Below are 23,726 nucleotides of genomic sequence, written 5' to 3'. Positions count from 1 at the left end.
ACATATGAGCTTTGAACTCAGGCAGCTTTTTAATCTCCCTTTGTCCTACATTTCCTCATTTGTAAAATGAGGATAATAACACCTGTCACACAGAATTGTTGCAAGTACTGAATGAGCTAATTCATGTAAGTGTTGGTCAAAGGGTACCAACTTTCAGGTACAAGATGAATAAGTTCTGGGGATATTTTTGTGCAGCACGGTTATTATAGTTAATCATACAGTATTGCATAGTTAAAATTTGCTAAGAGAGTAGAGCCTAAGTGTTTTTACCACACACACACACACACACACACACACACACACACACACACACACGGTAACTATGTGAGGTGAAAAAGTGATTGAAACAGTGTATCTATTATTATTATTCTATAGCCCATCTGTCCAATATGAGCCACACGTGGCTATGGAGCAGTTGACATGTGGCTAGTCTCAACTGAGAAGTACTGTAGATCTCACCAGATCTCAAAAATTAATATGAAAAAAGAATATTACATTGGTTATTTTATTGAAATGATAGTTTAATTCTGCTTCTTTCTTTTTACTTTTTTTTTTTTTTTTTGTGGCACGCGGGCCTCTCACTGCTGTGGCCTCTCCCGTTGCGGAGCACAGGCTCCGGACGCGCAGGCTCAGCGGCCATGGCTCACGGGCCCAGCCGCTCCGCGGCACATGGGATCCTCCCGGACCGGGGCACGAACCCATGTCCCCTGCAATTGGCAGGTGGACTCTCAACTACTGCACCACCAGGGAAGCCCTCTTTTTACTTTTCTAAGAGTGGCTCCTAGAAAAGTTGAAATAACGTGTGGCTGGCATTGTATTTCCTCGTACACTGTTGTTCTGGACAGCATGCTAGACACTACAGACTCAAAGATGTACACATGGCTTGGTCCAAACCTACCCATGGCTCACAAGGTGGCTCCAATCTCAGGGAAAAGGATGAGTGAGCTATGAGAGGAGGGCAGAGAGGGCCACTCTGATCCTCCTTAATTCCTCCCAGAAACCATCCTATTCCAATCTGTAGTCAGTGGCCTTTGCACACATAAGAACGAGAAACTCCTCAGGAACTATCCTGACATTCCCAGGAAGATGGATTGTCCGTGCACATAAATCCATTGTAACTACTGAATTGAGGAGAAGGGTGACCGTATACAGGGCTCCTCTGGCCTCAGGCTTAGGGACAAAATTACAGTCTAATTATACTTGAATCGGCAGAGAACTTCAACCTCTAGGACTGACAGCCCAGGCCTGGTACAGGAAGTGGTGAAAGAAGGAAAAACGTTTTAGTTTTTAAAGTTAACTTAGCATTGATAAGTTTCAAAATGCACAAATAAAGTTGTATGACTCATTATCTCTGTGGTTATGAACATTATTATCATACACTGAGCATTTGCTTTGTGTGTGGCACTATGCCATAGGCTTTACAAGTTTATTCTAGTTTAATCTTAAAATAACCCTATCATTTTCATTTCATGGTTGATGGAACTAAGTCTCAGAGGGGTTAAGTCGCTTGATGAAGGTCACACTAGTAAGTGATGGAACCAGGGTGTGAATACATAAGTCAACCTGGCCCCAAATGTGTGCTCTAACTACTCCAGTCTGTTACTCTTTTCACATTATACCCACCATCCCCCGACAAAAGCAACCATGAACAACATCATCAACAATCACAACCAACAGCAGAAACAGCAGCCAAGACATTTCCTGAAGGAAGACAGTGTTGGCTGACATTTTGCCTGAATTACGTTTTCCTACCTTAACACTCAGAATTCTCCCATTGGCCCATAACAAGGGACATTGGAAGAAACAACCCAATGAAACGGGCGGCTGCGTCACCATAAGGGTTCTACTTTGGACAGTCATTAGAGTGTCCACTTGAGTCCCCTCAGAAGGAACTCCTCTCTCTGCAGTGGAAGCTGCAGCACCCACTAAGGACACCTGACACTGCCCTCTGCTAGATGTGTTCAGTTCTAGAGCAGGCATATCATGTTCTCAGCTCATACCTGGCTGAATCCTAACTTTTTCCCGTTTCCTGTTTTCCCTCTGCCCGGATTGTCTCACAAACTTATTTTTGTATTTTATGTAGTTTGAATGTATAAAATATAAGAAAAAATAAATGAGTGAACAGCTAATATTCATTTCTGCTTTATAAACTTCTGAAAATAGAGCTTTTTCATGAAAGAACTATGGGCCCCTCCACAGAACACATAATGAGTATAGATCGAATTAGGTGAGAGGTAATTGCACTTATTTAACTTTAGTGTCATGGTTACCTTTACCTGAGAAAAATTTAAACTTTAATTGCAGTTGATGTGACAGCCATCGGTCAGATATTACTGGGCAAAGCACCACAGCTCACTTGAAACAGAGCAAAACAGAAAATCTGCAACCTTCCTGCAACGTTAGCAAGGACTCACTTGGTAGGGATCAGCCCTGACAGAGAGCATTTGAAATTTAACTTTTTTTTCATCATGATGTAAATCTATGTGAGTAAATCTTTATATATTGGATGTTATTCCTTGGCCACACACATATGAGTTCAGTTACTTATGGAAGTACAACCAAACTTCTCTTCAGTCTTAATACATGAAGATGAAAATGTGCTATGGGCAAATTAATGTCTTACTAGAAGAAAAGTTTGTCTTATTACTTGAAAATGTCAAACTACGTATAAAAACTGTGAAGTAAATAGCAAAGTTTATGTAATATGTTGCAAAGGAAGATGAGGTTCTTATATGTTTTTAATTTTTAATGTGGTGAATAGGGTTATATAAAGATAATATTATATATGCTATTTTATTAAATACTATATATTGTTTATGTATACATATATAAAATTGGCACCACACAAGAGTCATCATTAGTAACTATAAAGCCCTTAAACTTCAGCTTTTAGGCAAGCCAATTTAGTATAGAGTGTAGATTGGCAATTTTAAATATTCATTATACTTGATATTAATGACCACATAGTAATGCAAGATATAGTTTTATATCATTGTGCCTCTTTTGATTATAACTAGAAGCTAATTTTGAATTCATTTAATTATCTGACCAAAACAGTATGTTTTTTGTTTCTTTTTAAGATGTTTGAAAGTATGTTCAAGATACTTTCATAACATAAAACACAAAATAAAATTAATAACATAAAATCTTCAAGATTCGTGGTAGACAATTGTAGTGGATTACATACGTTTTCAGGACTGATCCCACCTGTTGGGAGTGTTGCAGGTGAAGGTTCCCAGCCTCTCCCTCCTGGACTTGCCCTCAGTTGAGAAGAGCTGACTTGACCTAGGTCATACAAGTTGGTGACGGTGAGGAGAAAAGGATCGGCCCACATCCATTGACTAGTCAATGTTGGGGAGAATGGTCTGCTCACCTCCTGTGCCTCAAGGTGGGACAACTCTGAAGGGCCGTCCTAGCTCCGGAGGTCCCTATGGGGTCATCTTTTGTTGTACCTGTACAGCAGTTCAATTTCTCCCTCTGCCCATTTCTATTCCTCCACAGATGTTTTTCCGGAGAGCCCTCGCTAATACATTGCCCGTGTGCGTGTCTCCGTCTCAGAGTCTATTTCATGGAGAATCCACATAAGACAAAGAGAAAAATCCCTTTAGACATGCTCAGAGAGGAATGATTAATATAGAGCAAGTCTTTATAATGTTTTTTGTGGTTTTTTAAAATAAATTTATTTTATTTATTTATTTTTGGCTGCACTGGGTCTTCATTGCTGCTCGTGGGCTTTCTCTAGTTGCAGCAGCGCGGGCCACTCTTCGTTGTGGTGCGCGGGCCTCTCATTGCGGTGGCTTTCCTTGTTGCGGAGCAGGGGTTCTAGGCACACGGGCTTCCGTAGTGGTGGCACGTGGGCTCAGTAGTTGTGGCTCTCAGACTCCAGAGTGCAGGCTCAGCAGCTGTGGCACACGTACCCAGCTGCTCCGTGGCGTGTGGGATCTTCCCGGACCAGGGCTCGAACCTACGTCCCCTGCATTGGCAGGTGGGCTCTCAATCACTGAGCCACCAGGGAAGCCCTTTCTAATGGTTTTAATTCAACAAAATTTATTAAACATCTTTGATGTTCTAGGCATTGTGCTAAGCACTGAAGACATACAGTTAAGCAAACCTGAATTAAGCAAAACTGATCTCAGAGCACTCGCTGGCATGAAACACAGACATTACGACAAGTGAATATAATTCAAAGGAGACAAGCCTGTATTAAGAGGATGGATGAACTGCTCTGAAAGGTTTGAGAAAGGAACACCTATCATTCTGGAAACTGATGAGGCGGGAATGACTTCACTAAGGACAACTGAAAGAACTCCTTCAACAGGCTCAGGCCTTTCGAATCATTCTCTCCTTTCTTTCTCTCACATCCCACATCTAACCTCTCAAAAAAAGCTACTACCTCTGCCTTTAAATATATCTAGAATCCAGGTCTCACTGCTCCACAGCTTCTAATCTATGTACCCTAACATCTCCCACACCCACAGCCTCGTAACTGCTCTCCCTGCTTCTAGTCTTGCTTCTCACGGTCTATTCTCAACACAGCAGTCAGGTGTTCTGCTAAAATGGAAGTCGTGTCATGAATTCCTCTGCTGAAAACATTCCAAAGTTCATTTCATACTGTGGACCACAGATGTTACACCCACAGGGCCTAGGCCATCTCCACACTGCCCTCCTGTCCATACCTTTCTCAGCTCACCCAGGGGTCTACTTTTGCTCACTCTCTTCCAGCCACTCTGGCTAATTCGATCTTCTTGGTACCCGCCAGCACATTCCTGCCTCAGGGCATCTGTACTTACGCCACTTGCTGTCCCCTCTGCCTGACTTCCTCTCTCCCTTCTCTCAGGTTTCTTCAACTGTCAACGTCTTCTGGAGGCCTTCCCTGACCACCCTCCCCAGCACAACATACCCCCTTTTCCGACTTATCTCTCTTCATAGCACTTAACATCTGCTCTGTCTCTGATTATTTATTTCATATAGAGTGTGCCCTTGCTCACCAGACATAAGCCTCCTGAGGGCAGGGACCGTTATATGTTTTGATTCTGGCTCCATACCCAATACCTACAATTGTCCCAAGAACAGAGTAAATGCCTACTAAATATTCATTGAATAAATAAGTTTTTACAAATAATGAAAGGAAGTAAGACAAAGGTGAAAACTTTCAGTATGAACAATAACTGGAAAATATAGAAATGGAAGTATTTCTAATTTAGTGTGACTTGATTGGAGACATTCTTTGTGGTCAGAGCTGGAAATTTAGGTTACCTTATGTAAACAATGAAATATGGTTGTTATGGGCTGAAATGTGTACCCCCTGCCAAAATTCACATGTTGAAATCCTAGCCCTTAGTACCTCAGAATGTGACTTTATTTGGAGATATGGCCTTTAAAGAGGTGATTAAGTTAAAATGAGGCCATTAAGGCCATACTGGTAGCCTTAAACAATATGACTGGCATCCTTATGAGAAGAGAGATTTGGATGTGGACAGTTACAGAAGGAAGACAGTATGAAGACATGGAGAAGATGACCATGTACAAGCCAAGGAGAGAGGCCTCAGAAGCCAATACTTCCAGCACCTTGATCTTGGACTTCTAGCTTCCAGAACTGTGAGAAAATAAATTTCTGTTGTTTAAGCCACCAGTCGGTGGAATTTTGTTATGGCAGCCCTAGCAAACTAATACAGTGATATATACCATTGTTAGAAATTTTGACTTTATCTCACGAGCCACTATAAAAATTTAGCAGAGATGGAGGGAGCTGAGATGAGACCTGAGTTTTAGGAATCTTCTGAAATCTTGCATTTGTGGTAATATGGAAGAAGGATTAGAAAAGGGAAAAGACTCGAGTCATGGAGACTAACCGGGAAGTGTTTGCAACGGTTGGGATCTAGATCAAGCAGAAGGGAAGGAAGAGGCGAGAACAGAATTGGGGGAAGCATCAGAGCCAAAATTGTTGGGACTTAGTGACATATTACAGGTAAGTGACAATTGACATCAATGCAAATTGAAATTTAGTAAAATACAGACATGCAAAGGAATTCAGGTAATAAAATTTACATGGGTTTCAGTGGTCTCATACTTGAGAAAATTTCTCAGTATGGAACCTAAAGACAGATTAAAGCAGCTTTCATGCCGCTCAAGGTGTGAATAGTACTTGTTGAGAAAAGGGTCTGCAGAAAGAGCTGCAGACTACATCTCCTCCTTGGGGATAATATGCACATTAGCATATTAAGGAATCTGGAAAGTTTTGCAATGAAGAAACCTCTTTAACTTTGTCCAAAAAAAAGGTATTCCCCACGTTTATTGATTATGGAACACTCTTTTTGTGTGTGAGGCACCTTTTAACCTCTCCTTCAACCCAAATACTCTAGAAATTAGCTCAGTTTGGAAAACAGTGGTGTATTCTGATGCACTAGAACAGTTCTAAAATAAACAGAGAAACTGTCTGGGTAATTTCTATTTCTAAGAGCAAAACTAGTCAACACTGTCCTAACAGATTGGCAGAATAAACTCATTAAAGGAATAGAGTTGGTTTTCCCATAGCCTAATTACTACCAGATTAAAAAAGAAAATTCAATCTTTTGAAGGTAGCACGAATTCTTTCACACCCATAAAGGAAAATTACTCAGTGCTTGAAACAAAATAAAATGGTATTCTGGTGACTTAAAGGGAAAGTGTAGCTCAAATTCAGAAACCTGGGAGCAATTTTTAACCAGGGTTCTTTGACACTAGAGCACTTATGGTCTAAATTTTCCCATTTTCCATCAGTTTCTGGAATCCACGGTGCCCCTGCACTGTGACTCACATGCAATGCGCACGTAGGCCTTCCGGCTCTTGGTGGTACCCGCCGAGCTCCAGGCTACACACTGGCACCAGTAATCTTCAGGCCCAAAGAGTTCTTCCACTTGCTGGCGTGAAATCTCAATGCTTACTTCCCGGACAATGAGACCTGCCAAGGCAAAGGAAGATTTAAGTCAGGAGAAGACTTGTATTAACAAAACACCATACATATATTTTTCCTCCAGTGATCCTTCTTGATGCCATAGACCAACGTCCTAGATATTGCCTCTTATCTCCTCTGATTTTCCTCTGGATCCAGTTACTTGTCCACACTTTTTTCATTCTCTTATTTGCTATTTCAAATCTCTGGATTCACCAGATAATGAAAGTGGACTTGGTCTATCACTCCACAGAATTACACCTTTCCCGTTATAGCATAACATTCACCCTCCACCAAGGTATCTTCCTCTGTGTATTGAAACAGTAACTTGAATTTAACATATTCTAAGGATTCTATCTTAATTATACAGGTTGTGAGTAAGATACCCATATGCTGTACATAGCTTTACAATAACTAAGTCTACCTAATTCTTTACATGAAATGAGAGAGAATGACCAAAAAACTATAATCATAAGTATATAAATCGTCAATATATATATATTTATATGCACAAATATGTGTATCAGTTTTTATTATATGACCTAGTCCTTTATAAATATGTGGTGGTTTTTTAAAACTAAGTCATTTTAAACATCTTTGTTTATTATTTTTTTTTTTTTGCGGTACGCGATACGCGGGCCTCTCACTGTTGTGGCCTCTCCCGCTACGGAGCACAGGCTCCGGACGCGCAGGCTCAGCAGCCATGGCTCATGGGCCCAGCCGCTCCGCGGCATGTGGGATCTTCCCGGACCGGGGCACGAACCCGTGTCCCCTGCATCGGCAGGCGGACTCTCAACCACTGAGCCACCAGGGAAGCCCAGCTTTGTTTATTATTAAGGTACATTGTTTTTCTTAAAAGAAATACTAGCCTTAGTTAACAAACCTCTGCTGTTCTATCCAAAGAATGTATGACTTTAAGGTTTTCATGAGTAATATTTTGAAAGCCCAAGTGTTTCTCTATAATAACAATGTAACCAAAATCCTGTTAAAAATAAAGTGGCTTCTAGTTAAAATGCTCAAATAACTGGAATTTATTTCACAGTATTATGTAATCCTAAAATAACAAAAATTGAACTAAGAATCTGGGATTATCATTTTAGGGGTATTCATCCTGCAGTATGCCTCTTTGCACGAGCAAGAAGGATTATCTGAACAATATATGTGGGCAACTGCCAGTTCTCTTGCACATACTTCCAGCATGGAGTGTCTATTGAGAGAACTGGCAGGGGCACCATTTAGGGAGTAGGAGAATTTGCTCTGGGTCAAGCATGAGCACAGTAAGAAAAGTTAACTGTATTACTCTGTAATGTTTATTCATTCATTCATTCACCAAATATCTACTGAGTATCACTTATGTAGAACATATTGCACTAGGTACTTGTGAAACCCTGATGAGTAAAATAGTCATTGCCCTCAATGAACTTTTATTTTGGGGAGGAGGATACATAAAAGGCTCCAACATGATTTCGGTTGATTAAATCCTATGGGGAGATGGACAGGGCACATGGGAAGAAGTAGGAAAGGGAAGGAGGAGACTGAGAACCCAGGAGAAGGCAACTGAGCACTGGACACAGAGAATAGTAGCATGAGATGAAACTAGAGACAAGAAAGGGACCACTTTATATACATTCTTGTAAACCCGCAGTTCTCCAAGTATGGCCCACAAAACAGCTTTATCAACATCACTTGGGAACTTGTTGAAAATGCAAATTCCTGGGCCCCACTCCAGACTCAGTGAACAAGAAAAATTGAGAGTTCGGCCCAGCAATATTTTAACAAGCCCTCCAAGAATTCTGATGCATGCTACAGTTTGAGAACCACTGTTGTACACCATATTTAGGATCTGGGCTTTCTTTCTGAGAACCAAGTGTTTTAAGCAAGAAGATGACATAATCAGATGAGAATTTTAAAATATACATATATAAATATATATACGATATATATGGTATAATGATATGTACAAGATATAAAGTTTAACTAGTTCCTAAAAGTTATGATATTTTAAAATGTTTGATCATGACTTCTTGGTATAAGTAACATGAAAGAGGTGTCATCTGGAGAGCCTAAAAAGGGGTATTCCAGTACTTACCCTAAAATCTAGGACATGTTCATACGGGTAAAAGCACTCAGGGAAATTAACAACCACCCAACGATAGTAGGTGCTGACCCACTGGAGGATAAACAATTCTTCCTGTCACAAGCTGACGGGAGTTGAGTCACAGAAACAACTAAGTCCTTAGGTCCACTTGTGAGTCCCTGAACTGCAATGAAGCCCAGGAAAGTGGGTTTGAGAAGCCCAAGGCATGGCAAAATCCTGATGGGGCGACTCTATTTACAAAAGTTTATTAAGTATTATTTTAACATTTTGGAAATTAGTAACGTTTTTATGTTTATAGAGTGATTAGTTTAAAAAGAATTTTCAAGTAACTGGCATATCCCAGTCCCCCACCCTTCTGTGAAAAGATTACTATATTATTTTAGCCAATGTCTAACCAATAAAACAAGTCTCCACAGTAAAAAACCAACTTATTAACAAATAACACTAATTTGCTTCCTTTTTCCTGGTCCTTGCGTGGGCCTTGCATTTTCCTGTCTCATTGTAATTGTTCTCATTTTTCTGATATCTAGAAATCTGTGCAAAGATGGGGCAGAGCCTTCCCTCCTCTCCTGCCTCCTTTCTTTTTACTCCACTCTCTGGTGTTTAATACTTTTGTCTGTTTTACTTGTTTATACCTTCTCTGTTCATGCAGAAAGTCAGTTACTGGAAACGAAACTCTTCCTCTAAAGGTTGCTGCAGTCACCAAAGGGCGGATAAACCTGCAGTATTTCCTTAGAACTATAATGGTTCTTTCCAAAATGTAGAGCAGCAACAAACGGGCTCAGGATAGTAAAACCGCATACAAATATTTTGTGTCCCAAGATGATAACTTCAGGTTTCATTCCCCGCCCGCCCCCCGCCCCCACCCCCACCCCCGCCACCTTTTACTTAAAGCAATTACAGGAAACCTAATTAAATGCTAGGAGAACTTCATGAGGGCCACTGTATTCTTTTGCCCTAAGAGGCTCATGGATGTTTCTACTGAGCACACATCTAAATCCTTTTAAGAAGTCACAGACCCGCCTGCTACAGGGATTATTCATCATATGAATGTTCTGAATTGTGTGGCCCAGGCTCCCCATGGGCACAGGAGTCAAGCACACACCGATTTTTGTCTTCAGCTTCACAGATGCCCCATCCAGGAGGAGATGGATTAATTACAGCTCTGTACACTGGACCTGCCACATGCCCAAAGTTTACACTCCAAAGTGTGGTCAACAACACCAGAACAAGAAAAAACTGGAGCATGAAGTTATCTAAACACTTACATTTTAGAATTCTCTAGACTTAGCTGCATTATTCAGACTCTGAGTTACTCGGTCACATATCATCTTTTCATTACCATAGGTAAGGTCGTTACCTATGACATTTTGTTCATCAAACCAGAGGCTAGTGGTTTGGCTAAAAGTAGGTAATATCCTTTTTCTTTGAAAGTGCAATTTCCAATCTGCTTGAAGTCTTGAGATGGAAAAAGCAACCTGCCTTGAAATTTGAAATGCCATCAGCATTACTTCCAAGCAGGTTGCTCTGAAGAGCATTTGGGCACTTGAAATTGGCTTCAGGTTATTTAAGGGTGGGGGGAAATGCTTCGGTCTACAGGATTTACTCAAATACAAATGTGTATTTTCCATCCTGTCTGACAACGTCAAAGATTTCCCATCACTGTTCTTCCTTTAATAGCGGCATCTCAAGGATGCATGCTGTTTGAAGTTTGCAGTGATTTGCTTTTATAATAGGAATCGTTGTGGTTTGGGAGACAGAGTGCAGCAAAGTAATTAGCATACTTTACCAAGAAGTTTCATAATGAGCATGAACATGTACTTGTTAATAGGGAGTTTCACATGATTTTAGAAATTCAGATGCAAATGCCACCTTCTGATTGGAAGCCTTTGTGAGGCTATACATGAATTTAGCAATAAAATCTGGTAATTGGCATTTATTCCTTATCTTTAGCATAAATTTAACTTCATAAGTCAAGCACCACAAATAATGTTTTTCTAGAGATTATTATAATGTGATCAAAAATCCATGATTAATCTTGTTGCATAATTATTTAAAACAACATCCAAATTCCCCCAGAAATGTAATCTGCAGTGCTGTCAACAAATATTAAAAGTCCACTAATGTCAAAAATTATGTTGTTCCAGAAATGTAAAGATGTATAAAATATCACATCCAGCCTTGTGCTATTCATTTATCATGTTTATTAGGTGATACTCAAAAATCATGCATTATCTTAAATATTTTTAAAATATGCTCATCAAATCTGCATCTTCTAATACCCCATGTATGTTTCACTAAAAAGCATCCTCACCTCATGTTAGACTTAAGTATTATGTGCACCTGAGTTGCATTTCTCATTCCTCCCAATTACTTTATCTTTCATACACAAAGGGAAGTTTTGAGACACCATGTTGTGCAGACCTGGCAATTCTGTTTCTTCCAGCACTCTCTCTATTGGGAGAAGAGCTGCAGAGGTGACTCTACCAAATCTCATTACAGTACATTCAAAGTTAGTACACAGATTGGTGGGAAATGCACAAAGCTGCAGGGAAGGATGTTCTGGAATATATTACATTTTATTGAATTAGTGTTGTCTCTTTTTCATGCTTTTTTCCAGAGCTTGACCCTATTAGTTTTCACTAATATCTAAAATATGAAACATATCAGCTCAAGATGTCTTAATATAAATTTAACCACACAAAATGCTATCATTGTTTAAAAGGATGTCATACCATAAAAAAACTGATTGTTATTTTAGCAACTTAAAACTCTTACTAAGATAATCAAAATATGAAAACTCAAAAGGTAGAACTTTATAATTAAGACATTGTTTTATGCCACATGCAGTCATTTGACAATCTTTAAAGTACATCAGGAAAAGAAGACACTGTAAACGCATAATTTACCAACCTCTCTGAAATGTTTTCCTTGAATTTTTAATATAATATTTAATATATAAACAGCCCATCTAATTAACTAAAATTATTTTGTGTAATTGGGAATTGCAACTTACCAGTGTATTTGATTTATTATGAGTATAATTCTGTTAAAGTTACGTTTACTGTCTTTGTGATCAAGATGAATTTACCTAAAAGTCAAGGAATAATGTGGCTGGGACTGAGTGGTTCAAGAGATTTGCTTGGAAGCACTTCATACCTAGGCCATTGACTTGATTACCTTTTATGTGATAGTTTCTAGTCACTTGGTTCTGGTTTGGCATTCTGTGTCCAATGGGGATTTGTGTTTTGTTTTATTTTTGTTTTGTCTAGAGCTGAGAAAAAATTATTCATTGGATTATGTATCTGGAGTGGGAAGACATCTAGTGCTTCTAGAAAGCTATATGACAACCATAGATAAATGCAGTCTTCCCCCCTGAAACTTGAAAATTTAATTGCAAGATTATATTAAAATAGAATGGCAAATGATACTTACCCTGACAATGCTAACACTGTTTTTCCCTTATCTTTTTAGGAGTGTCAGGTTTTAGATGTTACAGGAGAACCAGTGCTCCTACTTTTTATTTATTTATTTATTTTCCTTTTGTGGTACGCGGGCCTCTCACTGTTGTGGCCTCTCCCGTTGTGGAGCACAGGCTCCAGACACGCAGGCTCAGCGGCCATGGCTCACGGGCCAGCCGCTCCGCGGCATGTGGGATCCTCCCAGACCGGGGCACGAACCCGTGTCCCCTGCATCGGCAGGCGGACTCTCATCCACTGCGCCATCAGGGAAGCCCCCTACTTCTGATTTGACTTTCTAACCCCATCAAACCTAGGGCTGTAAGTATGAAGGATAATTGGAGTGGTGGGTATACGAAGTATTTTCTCTTACTTATAGAGTTGTATGAATGAGTTGACAGAAATTAATCTTACCAGCTTTGGCCCATCATGTAATTCCAATTCTTGACTTTGGTGATGAAAAACCTATTGAATCTCTGTTCCAAGAAGCCTTTCTGAGACCAAAATGGGAACTAAAATGCTTTCTGTAATTAATCTCTTCTCATATGTCAATGTTCTTTAGAATATAAAGAAGCTATTCTGTGAAAATATGATGATGGTAATGTGTTCAGTTTGGAAGGACACAAAGCACATTCCACTGAGAAAGCAAACATATTACTCATCTAAATAGTTTTCCTAAAACATCAAACATTATATATATTTGAATGTATATTCCAACATTTTTCTTTAAAAGTATAATTCTTAATCATTATTTAAATCTAACTACATGCATTCCTTTCTGTCCCTATTTCATGTAATTTGTCAGTAATTTCAATAGAAGTAATTTTAACAAAATTTTAAAAAAAGATTCCTGTCGATAAGGGTGGGGAATAATAACACGTTATTGTAGATTAGTGAACTGTGGACTTATGAATTATAGACCTTACTATTACTTTCGTCCAGTCATTCATTCAATAGGTATTTGTTGAGACTCTACTGTGTGCCACACACTCTTCTACGTGCTGAGGACACAGTGGTAAAGAAGATAGATAAGGATTCTGTTCTCCTATGGGTTACATTCTATTGTGGCACTTGCTCTTGAGCAACTGTTTCAGGCATAGTAGTTTCAAGGTGGGCATAGAGATGAAATGCTTATGGATCCCTTTTTCAGAAGTTTTCTGTCTGATACTAGAGATAAAAATAGTAGCTTACTGAGTAAAGGGGCTCTGTCATATGCACTGTATATCCATCAGTATAGTAATTGGCACAAATACTTGTCTAGTTAATGTAAGTTAAATGAATGAATGATTTGTTTGTTATAGCTATAATACAAAGTAGTGTTAAATCCAAGCTACAGGTAAATTTAATTGTAACTCAGAACAGTAAAGGTAACTAGTATTTATTGAACATCTACCATGGGTCTCAGTTAATCTGCATAATAATCCTTGGGATTAATATTGTTACACCTCTAATACAGGTAAGGCGTGGAGGTCAGAATTTAAACAATTGTTCACACAGCTAATAACTACTGAAATCAGGATTTAGATCCACATTTGTCTGAATCCAGTGTTCCTATTCCTTTCACTACACCAATATTCCTTAAACTGTGTCTTAAAAAAGTGGGTTTTGCTCAAATAAGTTTGGGGATTTCTGCTTAATACAACTTTCTCTTAGAAACTCAGAGTGCCCATTAGTATACTGAAGACATTGGTCAGAAGTTCTGACATAAAGAAGTAGGTTTAATTCGGACTGCCACCATTCCCCCCAAATTTATTAAACCATAGAACCCTACAGTCAACATAAACACAGAACCCATTTCATCATGGCTTTCAATGAGGTTTTGTTTAGCATTCACCAGATGTTGATCTATTGAATAAAAGTAATCCATTGTTTGGAAAATTCTGAAAACCCCATAAAGAAAGCTATAGTGAAATTGCTTTAGAAGGAGAGATCACGGGAAACCTGGGGAATGGAATATTTGAGTTTTAAGCTGAAGCATGGTTTGGGTTTAAAAATTTAAAGAGGAATCAAAGACACTTGAGGAGAAGAGAACAGCAAGAAGCCAAAGGGCAGAGATGAAAAAGCATGGTGACCACTGTGCAGAGTAGTTTACATGAATTAAGTAAAGAAATAAGACCATGGAATTAGAAGAGAGATTCCTGGAGAGCCTTGTATGCAAGTTACAGAAGACTGTATTGTGGAGAAGGGAGCCTGTGAAAATTGTACAGTGGTGAAATGACATTTTTAAAAATGACATATCCTTTAGGAAGATTAATATGACTTTACTAGTAAGCAAAACTAATCTGATTTACTTAAATTGAATTTTACCAATTTTAATTATCATTATAAATTTCTTTTCAGATCAATGATCTTACAACAAGTCATTAATCATAAGTGTTAAGAGCAATATTCTTGGTGACCCTCTGAAAAGAGTCTGATGATAAAAATCAGGTACATATATTCAGAATACTAATTACTCATACTGTCAGGCTTTTAGTTTTTTCTTATCCCAAATGATTTAGAAACAAGCATTAAGAGCCATCACCTCTGGAGTGACTGCTCCTTACAACAGTTCATATGTAGGATATTGGGGACAGCTACTGGTTTATCTTAAAAGCAATACATTTCATATTCTTTAAAAAAATTTTTAAGTCAAACTATAAATGCTCATTTAAAAAAAAATTCAAATCATCCAGACAATTATTATGACAACTGAGGGACTAGACAAATACTTGTCTAATACACAGCAACCCAGTGATTTATTTAGATAAGAGAATAAATTCCTGCTTTGTATATACTGACTTCTGGAAAGTCTTAAATCCATCAAGCCCTGGTTTCCCAACTTGTAAAATAAAGTTAAGAATTTGTTCGTTCCATTGGTTTGTGAGGAAAGAAATGGAATAACACCTACAAAAGATCTTGAAATCTATAAAATTCCTTTTAAATAGCCTATAAAATAGTAATTGAGAATAAAACTATATTCTGTTAACAAAATTACCATTGGAGGTACTAACATAGTTTTAAGGGAGGGGAAGGGGGGGAAGAACACCCTGACTGGAAATTGTATTAGTCACATACCCAGATGAGAAAGACATGGCTGGTTTGGGAAAATTTCAACAGAGTTGGGAGAGTTCAGTCTGGGTGGGGATGTGAACTGTCCAGGGCAATGCAGATGTGGCTATGATATTTAGAAATGAAATCTGAACAGCAGGAATAAGTTCTAGAGATTTGCCTTTAAGTTTCCTGTCCTTCAGCCAAATCACCCAGGACTTTACTCACCCCCTAGGTCCCTACTATATTAAAGCACAGATAGAGTAAAGCTACCCTGATGGGATGAGTGAAGAGTCTACTGATTTCATCAACGAAGAAGCTTGCACAGCTCACCCATTAGGAGTTTCTTCCATCCCTATCCCAGTCCCCAGGTGAGGCAGGGACACAAGGCAACTGAATAGAAATAACTAACTAGGGTAGTTCTGACTAATTTGGGGCAGAATAAGCAAATTTCCATCGTTTAGAGAAGATTTAAAATTTATAAACACAATCACGTTTTCTAGAGTCTTTCTTCACTTTCCAACTAGGATGCGAGTTCCATCAGGGTAGAAATTTTTGTGTGTTACCTGATGTTGCTGTGGCCTAGAATAATACCTGGTACATATTGTAGGCATACAATAAATATTTGTTGAATTAATGAAAGAATATTTCCCCCAGGACACTATGATATACTTATTTAAAAGATATGTGATTGTGTTCCCTTAGACTTTAGAGGAAAGGAACTTTCAGTCATGATGGCAGTTGTACCTCCTATCCTAGCCAGAAAGACATAATCAAACACAGCTCTGATTTAAATTTTGAACATGTTTGCTATTCGCACTAAGAACAGGGAACAAGGGCTTCCCTGGTGGCGCAGTGGTTGGGAGTCCGCCTGCCGATGCAGGGGACACGGGTTCGTGCCCCGGTCCGGGAAGATCCCGCATGCCGCGGAGCGGCTGGGCCCGTGAGCCATGGCCGCTGAGCCTGCGCGTCCGGAGCCTGTGCTCTGCAGCGGGGGAGGCCACAGCAGTGAGAGGCCTAAGTACCGAAAAAAAAAAAAAAAGAACAGGGAACAAAAAGTGGAGTTATTGTAATGCTTTTTAGAGCCTCCAAAATTGTTGGGCCTCCAGTAATAGCTGAGTGAAAACAGATCAAGTATCAGTGAGAAGATCCTTTTTTCTTATCCTTTTAAAAAAGAATTCCAGTATGCGAGAATGACTCAATTTACAAGAAGGAAAAAATTTAACTTGTGAAATTCTAAGTAGAGATGAAAAATATTAGCAGTTCCTATTTTCAAGCCAGGGGTATGTACTGAACTCCTGCTGAAACAATTTTCAATTTGAACTTTATAGAGACTGAGAAATAACTATTTGTTCTGATATTTCCAAAATATTTTTATATATTCTGAGATCCCTGCCTCAAATTTTTCTTTTATTATTCCAACGGGAAAGATGATTTAATAAAATAATGCAAATGAGTATAATGCACTTAAACTGTTTTTCCTTTTTTTAAATGCAGAGAATGTCTCTTTGACCTTCTGCTGATTCTAAGTTACATATACTTAGTTTTTGATAAACATAAGGCTTTAGGTAGAATTCCAGAAGACAATACTGCTACATTATTTGCCAGTAAAACCTTATGTTTAATTCATCCTTGGCAATTAACTTAATTGAGAGTATGATCTTTGGAGAAGGACTTGGTTCAAATTCTAGTTCCTCAAATGACTAGATGTATGACCTTGGGAAAATTCCTCTACCTCACTAAATAGCACTTTCCTCAACAAGAAAATAGGAATTAAAATTCCTAACTCAATGGTTCTTTTAAGGATTAAATGAGGTGATACATGTAAAACTCTTAGCAGAGTAAGCCCTTAATACGATACTAACTAGCCTAACTAATGTGATTTCAGAAGCTAAAATAGTTTATGCCATGCTGTGTACTACACAATGCCCTTCATTTCAGAGCTTTACAAAATTAAAGTCTATGTTTCCATCACAGAAGTCTTCAGGGCAGCTATTTTCAGGCTACATCCTTCTTCAACCTACATCTTCTCAACCATGGCTACCAGGGTCTCCAAACAAGGAGAAGAGAGCACAGAGAGCTCACACCTGCTCTTAAAAGGCTTGGTTGTCTCTGAAGTTCAACATAGCTCACTCATAGCCCATGGGCTAGAAGTAATCACTTGGCCAAGCTGCACAACAAGGAAGTGGGACTTGTAATATTCCTGTGTGCCCAGGAAGGAGAGAATACGACATAAATATTAGATGGCCTTCTACAATATAATTCAGTTTTCAAATATCTGAATGTGTGATTTTAATATTATGTCCCAAATGCTATAAAACAGTATAATTGGCTTATTATGTAAGAAAAATATTTTCAAATAGTGTACTTGCAGTTTTTCAAAATACTATTTCTAAAATAAATGTTGAAGAAATTGATGTGAAAATCTAGGTCATAATGTTTAGTTACTATTATAATTTTCTTTACAGTCCAACATCTTATTTTGATGTTTTCACAAGAGATAAGAAAACTAAAACTTGAAATAATGTACGAGTGATGCCTGATTCTGAATGTCGTGTGTAACTTGTAATGTCTTCACGTCCATCCTGCACCAGCACCACAAAGAAAAATTAAGAAGGAAAAATGATTGTTTCCCACCACGAGCTCCGATTTCCTGAGATATTTATGTAACTGTATAATACTGCCAACTGAACCAACAGCTTCAATCATGTGTCTGTTCATATCTCCAGGTAAAGTTTTGTTCTTTTCCTTTCTTTTATAAATGAATTCCCTTCAAAGGATACATACCCTAGTGGATAGACAATCTCTATGGGAGAACGGGAAAGCTAGCTATTTAATATGTGCAGTTCAGTGTCATAAGGTGTGGAACCACAATAATTAATATTTTGTGATGATACACTAATAAAGATGACATTTGCATGATTAGCTGGGTTTTCAGAAAAAAATAGTAAAATGAAATTAATGGATAGGACTGTTCAGTCTGAAGGATAGATACAACATGCTGACAAACAAAACTGGGCTTCAGCATAAAGTGGGTATGTTATACAGGCAGTATACATATGCCAAATAATACTATGTGTATTTACATGCATATCATTCATCTAGTATTTTCTTTTCACTTCCAAGTTGGAATGCATTTACTTCTTACCCTACAAGCCCATTTAGTCACATTTCTGTCAGATCCCACTTGCATACGCAGTGTTGAATAAATCAGTGGTTAATAAATGTCCTTGGAGGACTCCCCTGGTGGGGCAGTGGACACTGCAGGGGACACGGGTTTGAGTCCTGGTCCAGGAAGATCTCACATGCCGGGGAGCAACTAAGCCCGTGCGCCACAACTACTGAGCCTGCGTTCTAGAGCCCATGAGCCACAACTACGGAAGCCCGCAGGCCTGGAGCCCGTGCTCCGCAACAAGAGAAGCCACCGCAATGAGAAGCCCGCGCACCGCAACGAAGACCAAACGCAGCCAGAAATATAATTAATTAATTAATTAAAATAAATAAATAAATGTCCTTGGAAATATGTTTAGAGATAAATAGTGAACTGCTGTATCTCATCTTAAATGTATATTTTTACTATCAGAATCTTAAAAGAAAGATAGCCTGAGTTATTACATACATATATGGAAAAAGAGAAATAATTACAGACCAATCATGTAAAAGGAGCCTGGTTTATTACTCTTGAATGGATATACTATAGACAAAAATGTAAAATGTTCTCGTAACTGTTCACAAAATTTTGCTGCAAAGGAAATACTGAATGAAGATGTAGAGTCAACCTTCCCATCATAGAGCTTTTGTCACGACTCCACCAGCTTAGGGCCCCAGCCCAGCCCCACAGCAGGCAGAGCTGCAGGACACTCAGAATTCCAGTCCTCCTGGGCCCGCTCTCCCACAGGTACTGCTCTAGCTGACCACACGCTCGCTTCTAATTTGCAGTGAGGTAGTCTGACAAGCAGGCTGGGAGGATAGCAGAGATGGAAACACAGGTCAAGTACAGATAAAATGATGTTCACCTTGAAAAACACAAATAAGACTTTTAGGTAATAATGTACAGGGATGTATCTATTGAAAAATAAGAACACAGCCACCTCTTTCTCATTAGTAATTTTCCCTATCCTCTTCTGATTCTACCCCAACCTCTCTCCATAATCCAGTATCGGTACACTTCCTACATCTATATTTAAATAATATAGATTTATGTCCCCTGCACATATCTCATATATTCCACCCATCCCCCCAAAGCTGGTCTCAGGTTTGTTTTAAAAACATATCATGTGGGTGATCCCTTAGCAATCCTTTGAAGTTCCATCCCCGTTAAAAGGGAAGAGGGCTCCGGTGTCCTAAGAAGAGAAATGACACCGCATGGCTATTATTTCATACGCTTCTGACTGTGAAATAAATGTTTAAAACAATGAGAACACATAAGCCAAAGTCAGGCAAAATTACAGTTGAGAAGGTAAAAAGAAACACCTAAAATCTTGCCAAGGGTTCATGTTTTACGTAAAGCCGCAGTTGGGACTTCACAAAGGAAATCTCTGCACTTTTTATTTCTGGTTCAGAGGATTTACATGCTCTTTCTAATGATCTGGGCCTTCAGCACTGGGTAATGTCTCCCAGTCCCCAGCTTAGCACTCATGCAAAATTGAAGCACTTTGGAGGCAGTTTAGTAGCTGCAGATGAATCTCAATGTGCAGGAAAAGGCATAATGGTTGTTTAGTACTTACTAGGAGAAGCTGAGGAAATCAGGGGGAAAAATCTATTGAACCTAAGCCATCTGGGAAGCCAACTGAGAGCGACTGCATTAACAATGTGTTTACATTCCTATTGTGTTGCTAGGTCAAGCGAAAGTGTGTGTGTGTATGCGTGTGTGTGGGTGTGGGTGTGGGTGTGGGTGTGGGTGTGGGTGTGGGTGTGGGTGTAGAAGAAATTATCAAGTGCAGCTCTTTAGGTTGTATTGGCTATTTCGATTTGGTTTTGGCAACTCTGTGGGGCAAGAGTTTTCATGAGAAACGTAGCTGTTTTTAGATTTCCATGAGACAGGACAACCGTTAGAGCACAGAGGCTGGCAAGGATGCCGTGGCATGAGAAAAGTGAGCGACACAAGAGCCTGGCTGTGCAGCTCTTTCCCTGTATCTGGCCCACAGGACAACGCAACAGATTGGGAGAGGCTTCAGAAAGCTGGTAAATGCTTTCATTGCCTGCTACATGTATAGTTAACTTAGAAATACTGACTAAACGAGGGGAAATAGCCAGGTAAGTGCCTTCTCTTTCAGCCGCCAGCAGCCCTACTCATGCCTCCACTATCATGGCCTTTTCTGGTCCTGGTATTTAATAGACCACTACTATTTTTTAGAGCAGTTTTAGGTTCCCAGCAAAATTGAGAGACAGGTACAGAAATTTCCCATATACCTACTGCTCCCACACATGCATAGCCTCCCCTATTGTCAACATCTCCCACCAGAGTGATACATTTTTTTTACAACTGATGGGCCTACATTGACACATCATCACCCAAAGTCCATAGTTTACATTAAGGTTCACTCTGGGTATTGTACGTTCTATGGATTTGGACATATGTAATGACACATATCCACCATTAAAGTATGATACAGAGTGGTTTCACTGCCCTAAAAATCCTCTTGTGCTCCACCTATTCGTCCTTCCCTTCCCTGGCAACCACTGATTTTTTTACTGTCTCCATAGTTTTCCCTTTACCCAAATGTCAAATAGTTGAAATCATACAGTATGTAGCCTTTTCAGATTGATTTCCTTCACGTAGTAATATGCATTTAAGATTCCTCTCTATCCTTCCATGACATGACAACTTATTATATTTTTTTTAGCACTGAATAATATTCCCTTGTCTGGATGGACTAAAGCTTATTTATCCATTCACCTACTGAAGGACATCTTGGTTGCTTCCAAGTCTTGGCAATTATGAATAAAGTCGCTATAAACATCCATGATTTTGTGTGAACATAAGTTTTCAGTTCCTTTGGGTAAATACCAAGGAGTGCAATGGCTGTGTCATATGGTAAGAGTATGTTTTGTTTTGTAAAAAACCGCTAAACTGCCTTCCAAGTGGCTGTACCATTTTGCTTTCCAACCAGAAATAAATGAGAGTTCACATTGTTCCACATTCTTGCCAGCACTGGTGTTGTCAGCGTTCTGAATTTTGGCCATTTGAATAGATTTGTAGTGGTATTTCATTGTTTCAATTTGCATTTTCCTGATATATGATGTGGAGTATCTTTTCATATGTTTACTTGCCACCTATTTGTCCTGTTGGTGTGGTGTCTGTTAAGGTTTGTTGCCCTTTTCAACTGTCATATTAAGTGACTTCTTCTTGACAGATGTTTGGTGACTATAGTGGGCAAAATGGTGGCCCCTAACAAGATCATGTTCACATATGAGTCCCCAGAACAGGTGAATGTTACCTTATTTGGTAAACGGGTTTTGCAGATAGAGTTAAATTAAGGATTTTGAGACCTTGAATTATCAAGGTGGGCCCTAAATCCAGTGATAAGTGTCTTTGTAAGAGACATACAGATAAGACAGATAAAACAGAGAAAGTGATGTGAAGACAGAGGCAGAGATTGAAGTGATGGGGCCACAAGCCCAGGAATGCCGGGACCCCCACCAGAAGCTAGAAGAGACAAGGAACAGATTTTCCTCCAGAGTCCCCAGAAGGAGTGTGACTCTGCTGGGTTTCAGACTTCTAGTCTCCAAAACTGTAAGAGAATAAATTTCTGTTGTTTTAAGCTACGAATTTCATAGTAATTTATTGTGGCAGCCCTCAGAAACTAATACAGTGACTAAGGGCATTTATTCTCTGTCTGTACATTCAAAGAGTAGACTCAAGAATCTGACAGAGCAAAATGGTGAGGAAAAGCTGTCTGCCACGCAGTGTTTTTCTGGTTTCACAAATGCCCCATGGGATGGGTGTGGGGAGGTAGCCTTTTAGTCACTAATGTCATTTCAAACAGAGGGCATCATTGTCTAGAATCATCAAGGCTGTAGCTATAAAACGAGGCATGTCATTCATTCCCTGCCATTCCTGGAACTGCCTTGTACAGAACATTCCCCTGGGTTTTTCCAGCTAAATTTTAATTCACTCAAGCGCTGGAGTTCCCCCCTCTTCCGTCAGGAGGCTGCTATCTCTCAGCCTGAGAAGTTTAATAGGCAGAGACAGGCGAAAGGATATTGAAGAAAGCAGGGGCTCTCTACCGTGTAACTCTATACCATGGAAATATCAAGGGGTTTCACAAATTTATTCTCATAATGAAAGGAGAACCCAAGCAAACAGTAAAGCATACTCTTTTCCACTCTCTCTTTTCCCTCCTCTATTTTGACCTCTCTAGACTGTGATCTCCTTAAGTGCATCAGCTCTTAGTTTTATCTCTACTTACAGCACCCAGTAAAGTATCTGGGTCATGGTTTTTGAATAGAAAGTCTATGTACTTCCTCTATGCTGCATTTTCACAGCAGTGTCTCAACAGTTTTCAAGTCTGGTTGTACATTAGCATTGCTAGTGAGCTTAAAACAAGCAGACAGACAAAGAGAAAGCTATGCCCTGTTCCCAATTAAACCATTCTCTCTGGGGGTGAGGCCAGGACATACGTATTTTCAAAAATCTCCCACTGATGATTGTCAAATGCAGCCACAGGGTTGACAGCAAATGCCTTAATATTTCCTTGCTGCTCTTGCTTTCATGTTCTTGGAGATTTCTTCCGAAACAGATTTCAAAAATCAGGTTAAGCCCTCAATGAAATTAGGAATGAGTCTAAGACTTCCCTAATCTGAATTGTTTTTCATTGCTAGATATTATACTTCCTACATGCTGTGCTTGCTTTTTTGCCAGACCCTGATATTCTGCTAACTGTAGTTCTCATGTTTTATATGCTGGTTTTGTATCTCCAAATAGTGCTTTTCAGAGGAACTGGCAAGACTGGTTATTTCAACAGGCATCCCCAAGAGGGCTCTGAAAATCCCTAGCTAAGGGATGATTCTGGATTGACGAAATTCGGGGGAGAAGACTAAAGAATCCAGAGGAAGTAAAGGCTTCACTCCTCAAATTTCAGCATTAGATTATTCATTGATTGCAATATTTTTTTAACTAAAAACTTATCTGTTCCGTTTTTTAAGATGCCCCAAAAACATGCGGTGAGGAGGGAGAAAATTTTGAGCCAAGTATTGGGAGAATATT

At 39.2% G+C, this 23,726-nt stretch overlaps 1 protein-coding gene across 2 annotated transcripts in view; it reads right to left on the bottom strand.

Annotated features, from left to right (window-relative positions):
• The window catches only part of UNC5C (unc-5 netrin receptor C), a gene marked incomplete at both ends in the record, with an annotated part of 393,819 nt that overhangs the window by 123,422 nt on the left and 246,671 nt on the right, over window positions 1-23,726 (bottom strand). For both annotated transcript variants that reach the window (XM_082837850.1, XM_082837851.1), the window contains one exon: window positions 6,797-6,940. In XM_082837850.1, the coding sequence (XP_082693976.1) occupies window positions 6,797-6,940 (144 nt within the window). The remainder of the gene's footprint in view (window positions 1-6,796; window positions 6,941-23,726) is intronic.

The sequence above is a fragment of the Leucopleurus acutus genome, assembly GCF_964270905.1.
Source record: "Leucopleurus acutus genome assembly, chromosome: 4".
Taxonomy (NCBI): Eukaryota; Metazoa; Chordata; class Mammalia; order Artiodactyla; family Delphinidae; genus Leucopleurus; species Leucopleurus acutus.
The sequence above is the reverse complement of the archived record's forward strand: the minus strand, read 5'-3'. Positions and strand labels throughout refer to the sequence as shown.